The sequence below is a fragment of the Crocodylus siamensis genome, chromosome 2 (genome assembly GCF_052110815.1).
Source record: "Crocodylus siamensis isolate JL-2025a chromosome 2, ASM5211081v1, whole genome shotgun sequence".
NCBI lineage: Eukaryota > Metazoa > Chordata > Crocodylia > Crocodylidae > Crocodylus > Crocodylus siamensis.
In genome coordinates, this window is record NC_143396.1 from 174,078,364 (window position 1) to 174,091,301 (window position 12,938).

At 42.7% G+C, this 12,938-nt stretch overlaps 1 protein-coding gene across 9 annotated transcripts in view; it reads right to left on the reverse strand.

Moving 5' to 3' along the window:
• Nucleotides 1-12,938, reverse strand: part of PPP6R3 (protein phosphatase 6 regulatory subunit 3) — a 105,918-nt gene that overhangs the window by 12,696 nt on the left and 80,284 nt on the right. For all 9 annotated transcript variants that reach the window (XM_090032353.1, XM_090032352.1, XM_090032351.1 and 6 more), the window contains 6 exons: nt 5,953-6,007; nt 5,070-5,200; nt 3,804-3,922; nt 2,054-2,207; nt 1,090-1,196; nt 357-507 (listed from right to left, as the gene is read on the reverse strand). In XM_090032353.1, coding sequence (XP_089888479.1) covers nt 357-507; nt 1,090-1,196; nt 2,054-2,207; nt 3,804-3,922; nt 5,070-5,200; nt 5,953-6,007 — 717 coding nt within the window. The remainder of the gene's footprint in view (nt 1-356; nt 508-1,089; nt 1,197-2,053; nt 2,208-3,803; nt 3,923-5,069; nt 5,201-5,952; nt 6,008-12,938) is intronic.

Here is a 12,938-nt window from a genome sequence, read left to right on the forward strand (position 1 = left end):
GGTTCCAATTGGACCCTGATGTTTTCAAATTGTTTTAGACAGGTTTTCTCCACCCCACCCCCTCCATATGAAATGAAAACAAATTTCAAAGCCTGCTTTGCAGTAACTTGCAAGTTCCCGATCCCTCTAAATTTAATACCCAATTAAAAAAAAGTAAATGAAGATGAAAACTTGGATAAGAGGAAGCCTTAAATTTGTCACTAGTCATAATTTAAAAAACATAGTATCTTTTGTTCCGAAGTCTTTATGTTGAAGTCCTGAAAGTCACTGGTCCTACCAATTGCTTCAAAAAGACTTACGAAATTCCAGAACAACATGCAAATAAGAAAGAAAAAACATATTTTGGGATCCCTCACCTTTTGAAGACAGCTGTTTCAGTTTTAGCATCTACAGTAAGGCTCAGTGTCTCCTTCATACTGCCGTTCATCACTGTTTCCGTTACTTTGTCTGAATTTTCCACATCGTCTTCTCCATCTGAGCTTGCCTCCATAGCAACACTTCCTGGGGCTAGATGATGAGAAGCACTTAAGTTTATTGATAAATGACTGTTATAGTTAATTAGCAAGTCCACATCAGCGAAGACATGCTGGAGATAACTTCGTAGTATTCTTCTCATTTTGTTTTTTACTGCATAATATGTGTCTGCACATCCAGAATAATTAAATACTTCTAATAATGGTTTAAGGAAACCCCCCCGCCAAAAAAACCCACATTATCTCCATTTTCGAATTCAGTTAGCAGTCTGCATGATCTGCTGAAACTACAGCAGTTAGGCCATGTCAATGTGGAGAAATGTTACCCATCTAAATAAACTGACATAATTCCCCTGTGAATATTTAAAGCAACTATACCCAGATCCCACTAACTAAGGGCCAGAATAGCTAATAATTTAGTCTTCCCCAGTTTAGAGGAAGAGACAGGCACAGAGAGGGGAAATGGCTTGCCCAATATCACCTAACAGACAAATGAAGAAACCAGAAATAGAACCCAGGGCTCTTGAGCCCCAGTACTAGTTCTCTACATCCTGTCATCAAGTATGTTCATTTGAATACTGTACATCTGAGCAATTTCAGGGCAATTTTCACTTACCTTCTGGTTGTGTTGCAAGTGGAGTTACACTTGCACTCAGTGGATCCATTGGTTCTGCATTGGTTTCCATTTCCACAGGAGAATTACTTCTTAAGGAATCTTTTGAACTTAAATACAAATTGCAGAGACAGAATTTGGAAAGACTGCTAAATACTGGCACTGTTTGTTCACATGCAAGAAAAACCTTTTAGACTAACATTTCTAGTTCTTTTACTGCTTCTAGTTCCAGAAACCTACTGAATTGGATATACAAAAAAAATCCTCAAAGAAATGGGGAATGGAGGAAATTGCTGGAATTCCCACAGATGTTTACTGTCACAGAGCAGAAGGTTTTGGGTTGTTTTTTTTTTTTTGGGGGGGGGGGGCGGAGGGGAGGGAAAGGAGGTGGCTTGGGACAGAACAAAGAACACAAACCCAAGTTCTCCTTGGAGTAAATGGAAGGAAAGTTTATTTTCTTGATCTCACAAAAAAGAACTAGCACTGTCCCCCTCCAATCTATTCTAGAATCAATTGTAGAATAGATCGGAGGGGACAGTGCTGATTCTGTTTTGTGAGATCAAGAAAATAAACTGTCTTCAGATCAACTCATCACCAGTACAATTACAGTGATAACCCATTTATAGCATGGAGAAGACCTAGACATTCTAGAAACCTACTAAGGCTTTTGTCTTTAATGACGTGATTATATCCATCTAACCTAGGAAGACGAGCAAAACAATAAGCTCCTGACTTGGTTATATTTGTAGATTAGAAGGTAACTTTGGACACAACATACCTTCTTCCCCACAAGACCATGCAAAACAACATAGTATAAACTACAGCAGCTATTAGTTGAGTAAACTTCATAAAGTGGTATCGCACACACTTCTGCAAAGACATGCATAAGCCTTCCGAAAGGCACTAATCTCTGTTTCTATTATACTTAACAGCTGATAGTTTGGGTTCAAGTGCAAAAATGTCTTACTTTAGAGAAGATGTGAACTCTGAAAAAGAAGCCCAGCCTGTTTCTTTTGCAGGCATAGGTTCTTCTGTGCTCCATACATCAGATCCAACAGAATCCAAATTGGCACCATGTGCAGTTTCCATGGGCACATCAAAGTTAGCTGACCAATTAGGTGCTAGAAACATTGAAGTGAAAACATTAAAGGTTTAGAAACTGATAATTCACTTGTCTTATACCGACTCAAAACACCACACATCTCCCTGATGTTATATATTGGAAAATCCTTTAATGTAATGCAACGTACGCTTAGAAGTCTACATACAGAAGAATGAATACTGTACTAAATTAGAAACTGAAAGCAGCTCTCAAATATAATTTGCCTATGAAGGCACAGCAAACTACTGAAGTAAGTAGTACTGAAGTGTTCACAGCACCCTGGAAAATCAAAATAATCTACTAAACATCACTTAAGCTGAAAACTATTTAATAGTGTAAATTAAGAAGAAATATAGTTCAACAATCTTAACTTGTAAACATGTTTAAAATCTTTTATTGTCAACACTGATTTCTAAGCTATGTATTTTTTGGTCTGGAATCTTTTTTTTTCCCCCTTATACTATGCACTTTCCCCTCTCGGAACAGACAAAAACCACAAACAAGTTATTTAGAACCCATCTTTGAATGAAAATGAGTATTTTTTCAAGCACCAAGTTAATGCTGCAATATTTTGTTTACCAAACATGAATGGCATCTCTTAATTATAATTTTTTCATTACAATTTTAAATGCTGCAGCACATTTGATTTGAAAATGTCCAACTTAGGATTCAAGGTGCTTCACCTACAATACTACATATAAAACAGGCTGAAAAGGAAGGTCCTATGCCTAGCAGTTGAAAATTCCAATCCACACAGACAGGAGGATTTCCTCTCGGGCTTGTCCACCGAGACTAATTGTACTAATTCAGCTAAACTGATTTTGGTTGTGGGTATGGGCTCTCAGTTTAAAAACCAACTATATCAGTTTTGCTTACTACAGTAAGTTTACTGGCACAAGTTGAAATTATATAAAAACTAATCTTACTAGTTTAAGCAAGTAAGATTTACATTTAAAAAAAAAAACAAAACACACTATTGAAGATTACTAAAAACAGGGTTAAATAAAAAATGCCTTTAGTTGAACTGGTGCAATGGTATGTTTAGACCAAGCCTGAGAGCTTAGAGCTTAAAAATAAGCACCCTAAATCCTTTATTCTCTGTACCTACAGCTCAACTCAGCTGCTAGCTCCTGTGCCAGTCTTTTCAAGAAAAGCATTTGTTGGCATGACAGTCACTCTGAAAGGGGGACATGCTAAAGGTGAGCCATTTTCAGTACAGATAACATAAGCATTAGGGTCAGTCTCCAAAGGTGCTATCACCATCCTAAACTGACACAAAATGCATGCGCTCATTTGAACTGTGCACCTCCCTTTAAACACATTTCATAAGAGTGAGAACCTTGTTTTACAAACAGAACATTAGCGGGGTCCGATTCAGCCAGACACCCAGACTGCTCTTACTTGGCCTTACTCTTGAAATTAGAGCTTTACTTAGAACACACTCCTTGAGCAAAGGTGAGACACTGAAATGCAGTAAAGGCAGTACCGAAGACAAAACTGGGCAATGCTGCTAGTTCTAGCAATCCTTTAATCAAACGATCAGTGTAAACTCCCTGCAACTTAATTTCCGCATTAGAAAATGTAAGCAGCTACAAATATGATAAAAGGTACTTACGTTCATTTAAGTCTACTTCCATCTTATCCTCTGTATTGGTATTAGATTCAAATATGTCTTGTTTTGCTCCATCTTCTTCTTCAGAGTCTGTACTTTCTTCACTATCTGTACTGCCCGAGCTTCAAAAAATGAAAGGCATCTTTTACATTCTGCAGCTAGGACTCCTCTCTATCTAGAGAGATTTTCTGGAGGCTAAACAGAACTGCATGCTGAGTGATCAGCTTGAAGTACACTGCAGCTACTATCTGTTAAACTTATTTTCCATCTTTGCCAGAATTTTAAGGTTTGTTTTCACTTAGAAGTCCACTGATTTTTTCCTCACCTACACCAACAAATAAGAACAAGGATGCCTTTCACAGCCCTTAAGTGAAGTGGAGTTAGGAAACAAGAGCAAATTGACCAAGAAAGCAGAGGTAGACCTCTTTAGTTGCTCTCTACAAGCCAATTTAAGTACCAAATGAAGCACAGGTAGACCTAAGAGCAAAATGACAGCCTCCCCACACTCTTCCTATAAGCTGGCACCTAAGTTGTCCTTCACTTCTCCAGGAGCATTAGAGCAGTGGAATCCTAGATCTATGAATATATTCAACGGCAGCAGTAAGGTAGTAGTCTAGTACAGAAATTCCTACTGCTGGCATTCAAAAGATGGTGATGGGGAAGAGAAAGTGGGATTGTATGGTGCCATGGTAGAAGGGTCAGAAAAGAGCTGCTGAGAGGAAATTCTGATAGTCTTAGAAGAACAAACCGCTGTGGGTTCCAGCTCTATTTGACCTATGCTTCAAAGTAAGGAGTCTCTTTCATTACTACAGCACAAATTAGGGTGACCCTGGTAGCACAGGGTTGAGTGCACTGGCTGCTGTTGCAGCTTGCTAAAGGTGGCACAATGGTGGGAGTCCAGCACCTCAGAAATCCTGGCCTAGCATGGCTAAGGAGGTTGGGTTTCACTGGCAAACAGAGGAAAGAGAAATGTGGAAGGAAGGGAATAGAACACACACCACTTCAAGTGAAATGAAGTATGTAAGAAGTGATGAACAGCATAAACAGCAGCTGCTTGAACCTCTTACTGGTGCAAAAGACTGGAGACGATAAGTGCTGGGGGTCAGTAATCAGTTCTCCAAGTAAAGTTTCAATTAAAAATTTTGCCTCCAAGTTCTCTCTCTCTATTGGATAACCTGCCTGAGCAGTCAACAATCTCAACCAGCAAACCTATTCGGAAGTGGGTCTCTGCTGTAGTACTTCCCAGAAAGGAAACAAATGTTATATTACCTGGACCGCCTCTGAGATTCTGGTGTAAATGCAATGTGTTTTTCTTCCCAGATATCTTCTTCATCAGAACCACCATCATCAAACTGCTGTATTCTCTCCTTACAGCATGCTTCAAACAAGGCAATATTACCCTGAAGAACACCATACAGAAAGAATAAGATTAGGAACAAATATGACGTTCATTTATTGTCAGCTAACCCATTTTGTCATATTGGTTAAAAATTCAGCTGTAAGTGCATCTCCTATGGCTACAGCACAAGAAAGCTTGCCTTTGCAGTTTCAAACACGGTAAACAAATGCAAATGGTAATTATTTCACCTTTTCTTGCTCACTCCTTAGGCATATTATCTTTAAAAGTTTCTCCCAGCTTAATACAGAGATGACTGGATCAAAGGAATACTCCTTTTTTTTTTTTTTAATGGAGGACAGGGTTAGGCGTTTGGTTCACAAGACAAATATTTTCTGAGAAAACATTTTTAAAACCACTCCCCTTTTTAAACTTTCATCTGACTAAGACCATTAATTTATAATTCAGCGGAAGAGTGAAGTAGCTAATTCCAACATGCTATATACTGAATAAGCATACAATCAACTGCAGAAAATAAGACCCACATCTACTCCTGAACACATCTATACATAAGCATACAGGGAGCAGGTCTGCTGAAGCCAAATACAGAAATACTCCTCAGTGTAGCAGTAGCAGTCTCCAAGACAGTAATGCTCACACTATTACAAGGAACCACCTAGGTAAGCTGCCCTTCAAGGTTACCAGCAACAAGTATAATTTGACTCAGTGATATTCTGCCCTTTGACGCATAATTTATTAAACAGTCCTCTCTCCTCAATCACTGAAGTCAGGACAGCAGCAGGAACATATACTTACACTTTCATTTGTATTGAGGGTAAAGTTGATGTCTGACACACGATCAAAAGAAACACTGCAAATAAAGTAAAAATTCATGCATGAAAACAGAAAAGATGCCACAATGTAAGTCATATGAAAATAGAGCCATTTCATTTTTTTTTTTAAACATTGTACAGTAAGACTATTTGCAGCTTTAAAAAAGGTTTCCTGCACAAGAATGCAGTTTTAATTTTTGTGCCAAGGAAAAAAAATGGTGCCTTCTTATCACTATTCCCTTAAATAGTACTTTAAGTCAAGAAACATTTTCTATAAAAAACAACTTTAAAGAATGCTTAAAAACCAATGAAACAGAAAGATGGCTACTTTTCATAAGATGCATGATAAAAATATATCTGCATAATTAAGTAATTAAAATTAACATAAAGTATAAAATCCTAAATCTCATTTTTGAAACAGTGCAACAAAACAGTGAGTATATCATTCCATGGATAGCTAAGATGATAGTTGATAACTCATTTTTTAACAATTTATAATAAAAAGACTTAAGTCTGCCAAGAAAACTATGACAGCAGACCTTACATGTGCCCACTGACTTCAAAACATAATTAAAAACACAACAGCTCCCCCAGGAAGAACATGTTGCAAGATCTGACTCTTAACCTAAAACGTCAAAGTTAACTGAATGCCTTGTTCCCAAGGGGGGAAAAATTCCACACGTGAAACACTAAAGTTCTTTGGCTGGAGAGTAAATTCAAGGATAAAAATGGACCTCTGTGTAGTGAGCCCACCTACAAAGCTTCATCGAGTTAACCTGGTTGTCTTAATGCCTAATAGCTTTGCTACAGACATGAAATCATAGAATCAGAAAACGAGGGTTGAAAGAGACCTTAAAAGGTCATCTAGTCCAACCTGCTGCTCAAAGCAGGGCCGTCCCCAACTAGATCATCCCAGCCAGGGCTTTGTCAAGCCGGGCCTCAAAAGCCTCCAACATGGAGATTCCACCACCTCCCTACATTACTTGTTCCAGGGCTTCACCACCCTCCTGGTGAGAACATTTTTCCTAATATCTAACAAACCTCCCCCATTGCAACTTGAGACCTTTGCTCCTGTTCCATCTTCTTTCACCACCGAGAACTATTTAGCTCAGAAGAGGGCAACCCCCGGCACAGGTGCCACACAGTGTAGCATGCAAAGGCACTTTCCTTGGCACTTGTGCCTTGGAGCAGATGGCAGGGAAGAGGCTGGGGCTGCACTGCCACAACAAGGACTGGGCCCCTTGTGGCTCCTCCTTTGCCTGTCCTGGCACATCAACATCTTACAAGTCCAGCTGTTTTTGCCACTCTGCCCAAGAGCACTGCTGACCCCTGGTCTAGCTCCATCCTCTATGGAGTCAGCCTTCAGGCAGCTGAAGGCTGAGGGAATTTTATAGCAGTCTTCTCTTCTCCAAACTAAATGAACCCAGGTTCTTCAGCCTCTTCTCAGAAGTCATGTGCCCAAGCCTCTGGACCATTTTTGTTGCTCTCTGCTGTACTCTCTTCAACTTGTCCACATCCTTTCTATAGCGGGAGGTCCAAAACTGGAGACAGGACTCCAGATGTGGCCTCACCAGTGTTGAATAAAGAGGAATAATTACTTCCCTAGATCTTTTGAGAGAGCAGGAATAAATCATCCCTATGCACAGGAGGACTAGGAAATATGGCAGAAGACCGGCTTGACTTAGCAGGGAACTAACTCTTCAGTAAACTAAATCGCTAAAACAAACCTTATAAGAAGTGGAAACTTGGACAAATAACTAGAGAAGAATAAAAAGCCTTCTTCAGGCATGCAGGGATGAAGTCAGGAAGGCCAGAGCACAATTGGAGTTGCAGCTAGCACAGGATGCGAGGACTAGCAAGAAGGGTTTCTACAAGTACGTCAGTAGCAAGAGGAAGATCAGGGAAAATGCAGGACTCTTACTGAATGGGGGAGGGAACCTAGTGACAGAGGATGCAGAAAAGGCTGAAGTGTTCAATGCCTTCTTCACCTCAGTGTTCACAGGGAAAGTCACCCCCAGACTACTGCACCAGGCAGCAGTTTGGGGAGGAGGAAAGCAGCCAACAGTGGAGAAAGACCAGGTTAGGAACTATTCAGAAAAAGCTGGACATGGACAAGTCCTTGGGGCCAGATGGGATGCACCCAAGGGTGCCAAGGCTGTTGGCTGACGTGCTTGCAGAGTCATTGCCCATCATCTTTGAAAACTCAGGGTGATCATGTGAGGTCCCAGATGATTAGAAAAGAGAAAATATAAATGTTCATATTTAAGAAAGGGAAAAAGGAGGATCCAGGGAAATGCAGACCAGTTAGCGTCACCTCAGTCCCTGGAAAAGTCGTGGAGCAGATCCTCAAAGAACCTATTTCTAAGGACTTGGAGGAAAAAGTGATTATCAAGGATCCAGGTTCTCTTCCATTTAAAAAAAAAATATATCCAATTTTCAGTTAAAAAAAAAAAAAAAAGAACCAGAAAACCACATTTTTCCATGATTAAAATGAAGCGATAGATAGCTAAATAGATACCAGGAACCTTGGTGATTAGGAACAGTCAGCATGAATTCACCAGGGACAAGTCATGGCTGATCAACCTGATTGCCTTTTATGATGAGATGACTGGCCCCACGGATCTGGGGAAAGCAGTGAACATAATATACCTTGAGTTTAGCAAAGCTTTTGGTACAATCTCCCCAGTAATCAGTTACTCAATGTCTAGCTGGCAGCCCATATCAACTGGAATGCCCCAGGACAATCCCACGCACGGCTACATCCAGGATACTGACTGGTTAAGCAGCAGCTATTCGGAAAAGGACCTGGGTGTTACAGTGGACAATACACTGAATATAAGCCAGCAGTCTGCCCTTGTTGCCAGGAAGGCTAACAGCATACTAGGCTGCATTAGTAGGAGCACTAACCGAATAATAGAAGGTTTGGGTTGGAAGGGACCTCAGGAGGTCATTTAGTCCAGCTGCCTGCTCAAAGCAGGACCATCCCCAACTAGATCATCCCAGCCAAAGCTTTGTTTAGTCGGGTTTTGAAAACCTCCAAGGATGAAGCTTCCACCACCTCTCTGGATAACCTGTTCCAGTGTTTTACTACCCTCCTAGTAAGAAAATTCTTCCTATGTAAGCCCGTGCAAATAGGGAAGTATTCAATTTGGATTCGGCCAATTCTGGAGACAGGGATTCAATTCAGAGATTCAGATCACCGTCCCAAATTGATTCAGCTGATCAGCTTCAGAAGATTTGCCGCCAATTCAGAGAAATTCAGATCGGCCAGGGAGAGTGAGGCACAGCCGGGCAGCTGCAGGTCTTCCACAGCTCCTCCTGCTGGGCTTGCCACTCCCTAGGTGGGTGGAACCACGAGAGAAGCCCCCCATGGCTGCTCTGCATGTCCCCAGCCTAGTCCCAGCACTTGAAAAAGAAAAAAAAAAAAGCTCCTCACTCACCGTCTGCAGCAGCAGCAATTGGGGCCTCTTGGTACTTATGGCAGAGCCCCCCCACACACAAAGAGTTGCAGTGGGGATCACCCCTTCCCCGCCCCACCACCTGGCACCCACATGGCAGCTGCCCCATGGCGCAGGTGCAACACGGCTTGGCAGGGAGCTGTGCGCGCTGCCTGGGAGCTGGGGCTGCTGAGGCTGAGCAGTGTTAGGCTCCAGCTGACAAGTGGAGCCACCCCAGCTCCCAGACAACATGCAGAGGCCTGCACCCATGCGATGCAACAGCTGTGTGCATGGGCAGGCTCTGCCACAAGTGCCCAAAGGCCTCAACTGCCACTGCTGGAGCTGGTGGTTTGGGTTTTTTTTTTGGTGCTCAGATGCTGGGCCTGGCCCGACTGCCATGGGGGCTTATCTCATGGCTCCCCCAGGATGTGCCTGCCTCTGCTCCAGCAGGGGAAGCTGCGAGGGCTCTGCCCTGCCGCCATTTGCCTAGCAGGCACACAGGCGGCGGGGTGAGGGGAGTGGCAGGCAATGCAGGTGCAGCTTGCTCCAGCCAGCAGCAGGGCATAGCCCCCGTTCCTAGCACTACCATGCCCGCATCAACTCTGGGAGCGGGGACTCTACCCTGCCACTGCTTGCCAGCCAGCAGGGCAAGCAAGCGAGGCAGTGCTGGGAGTGGGGGCTATGCCCTGCTGCTGCTTTCCCCCCTCCCATGCTCCCTTCCCTCCCCTCCCCCAATCCCAACAGACTTACCAGCTGGAGGCAGCTGTGTCAGCTGTCTTTTTAGTCTATGGCTGAACATCCAAAAGCAGCCAAATCTTTTCTGAAACTTTTCCGAATCGATCTGGATGCTTCAAGTCAATTCAGAGCTTTTAATCAGTCTCCCGATTAAAGTCGGATTCAGAGATTTGGTCCCCAAATCAGGCCGAATCTCCTCCAAATTGGAATCAGCTACCAAAGCTTCACACAGCCCTATGCCTAATATTTAACATAAACTTCCCTTGCTGCAACTTGAGACCATTGCTCCTTGTTCTGTCATCTGCCACCACTTAAGAACAGTCTAGCTCCATCCTCCTTGGACCACCCCCCTTCACACAGTTGAAAACTGCTATTAAGTCCTCTCTCAGAGTCCTCTTCTCCAAATAAGCCGTTTCCCTAGTCTTTCCTCAGAAGTCATGTCCCCCAGCCCCCTCACCATTTTTGTTGCCCTCCACTGGACCCTCTCCAATTTGTCCACATCCTTTTTTTTTACTGGGGGGAGTGGGGGGGAACTGGACATAGTACTCCAGATGTGGCCTCACCAGTGCTGAATAGAGGGGAATAATCACTACCTTTGACCTACTGGCAGTACAGCTACCAATGCAGCCCAGTAAGCTGTTAGCCTTCCTGGCAACAAGGGCACAGGGCTGGCTCATATTCAGCTTATTGTCCACTGTAAATCCCCAGGTCCTTTTCTGCAGAGCTGCTGCCCAGCCAGTCAGCCCCCAGCCTGCATCAGTGCATGGGATTGTTCTGTTCTAAGTGGCAGACTTTGCACTTGTCCTTACTGAACCTCATGAGATTCCTTTTGGCCCAAATCTCCAACTTGTCAAGGTCACCCTGAATCCTAGCCCTACCTTCCAGTGTATCTACGACACCTTCCACCTTGCTGTCATTCATGAACTTGCTGAGGGTGCAATCCAGACCATCTGTCAGGTTGTTAACAAAGATAATGAACAAAACCAGACCCACGACCAAGCCCTGGGGCATTCCAGTTGATATGGGCTGCCAGCTACACACTGAGCCATTGATTACTACCTGTAGAGCGTGACAATCCAGCCAGCTTTCTATCCACATTACAATCCATTCATCCAACCCATTCTTCCTCAGTTTGCTTGCAAGAATGCTTTGGGAGACTGTACCAAAAGCCTTGCTAAACTCAAGGTATATTATGTTCACTGCTTTCCCTGAATCCATAGGGCCAGTCATCTCATCGCAGAAGGCAATCAGGTTGATCAGCCATGACTTGCACTTGGTGAATCCATGCTGTCTGCTCCTAATCACCTTCTCCTCCAAGTGCTTAAATTATTTTGAACGGATTATTTGAAGAACTGCTCCATGATTTTTCCAGGGACTGAGGTGAGGCTGACTGGTTTGCAGATCCTTGGATCTTTCTTCTTCCCTTTCTTAAAGATGGGCACTAGGATTTACTCTTTTCCAATTATCCAGGACCTCTCTCAATCACCAGAAGTTTTCTGAGATGATGGCCAGCAGCTCTGCAATCACATTAGCCAAGTCCCTCACCCACAGATGCATTGCATCCAGCCCCATGGATCTGTACATGTCCAGCTTTTCTAAATAGTTCCTAACCTGTTTTTTCTGACCAATGGGGGCTGCTCACCTCCTCTCCAAACTGCTGCTCGGTGCAGTAGTCTGGGACCTGACCTTTCCTGTGAAGACTGAAGTAAAAAAGACATTGAGCATTTCAGTCTTTTCCTCATCATCTGTCATTAAGGTGTCTCCCCCATTCAATAAGGAACCCACACTTTCCTTGATCCTCCTCTTTCTACTGATGTACTTGTAGAAACCCTTCTTGTTATTCTTCACATCCCTTGCTAGCTGCACCTCCAATTGTGCTCTGGCCTTCCTGACTTCATCCCTGCATGCCCAAGCAATATTCTTATACTTCTCCCAAGTTGCTTATCTAAGCTTCCACTTCTTGTAAGCTTCCTTGTGTTTAAGCTCACCAAAGGGTTCTCTGTCAGGAAATAAGGGGTTAAAATATGCCAGACTTTCAGGACAAACTTGCATTTATTCTTTTTAACTGCACATAAGTTAGTTTAAAGCTAGCTGCACAGCTGGTACTCTTCCCCAATCCTCAGTACTACAGATCACTGAGGAAATTGGGGGGGTGGGGAAGAGAAATGACATTCATAGTTCTTTGATATGACCTTTAAGGCCAAAGAATTGTCAAGACAGATTAGTTTTAGGCCCCATATGAAAAAGGAAAATCATGCAACTATGACATGAAAGCAGCTGTGAAGAACAACTGACAAGCAGGCAGAGGAAAAAATCTCAGCAATTCATCACCTGCACGCAAAATGTGTGCATTATCATGTTTGGGTTTTTTTTCTTTTTTTAAGTACAAGAATGTCACAGTTTCTGGAAGGCAAAACTAGAATCAATTTTTTATGGGCTCAGTATCAATGGACCTACTACACACCTCAAAAGAAACATGTTTAGTATAAACAAGCAGCCACTGATTGTGTCAGCCGCTTCTAACAACTATTTCCCATATTATTTTGCAGTGCAAGTCAGAGTAAGGTATCAGTAACCAGTATGACAGCAGTAGCCTACCTAACATTTCACTGGCTGTCTTGGACTCTTTTAGGGATCATTTAAAAAAAAAAAAAAATGGACTTCTGCTTTTTCAAACCATACACCTAGCTCTACTTCAGGGGCTGACTGAGTGTCCTGCCATTTTATCAATGGCTCCAACTGACTCTATTTCCTATGAAAGAATATTACTTGAAGAAATGGTAGTGGTTATACAGCT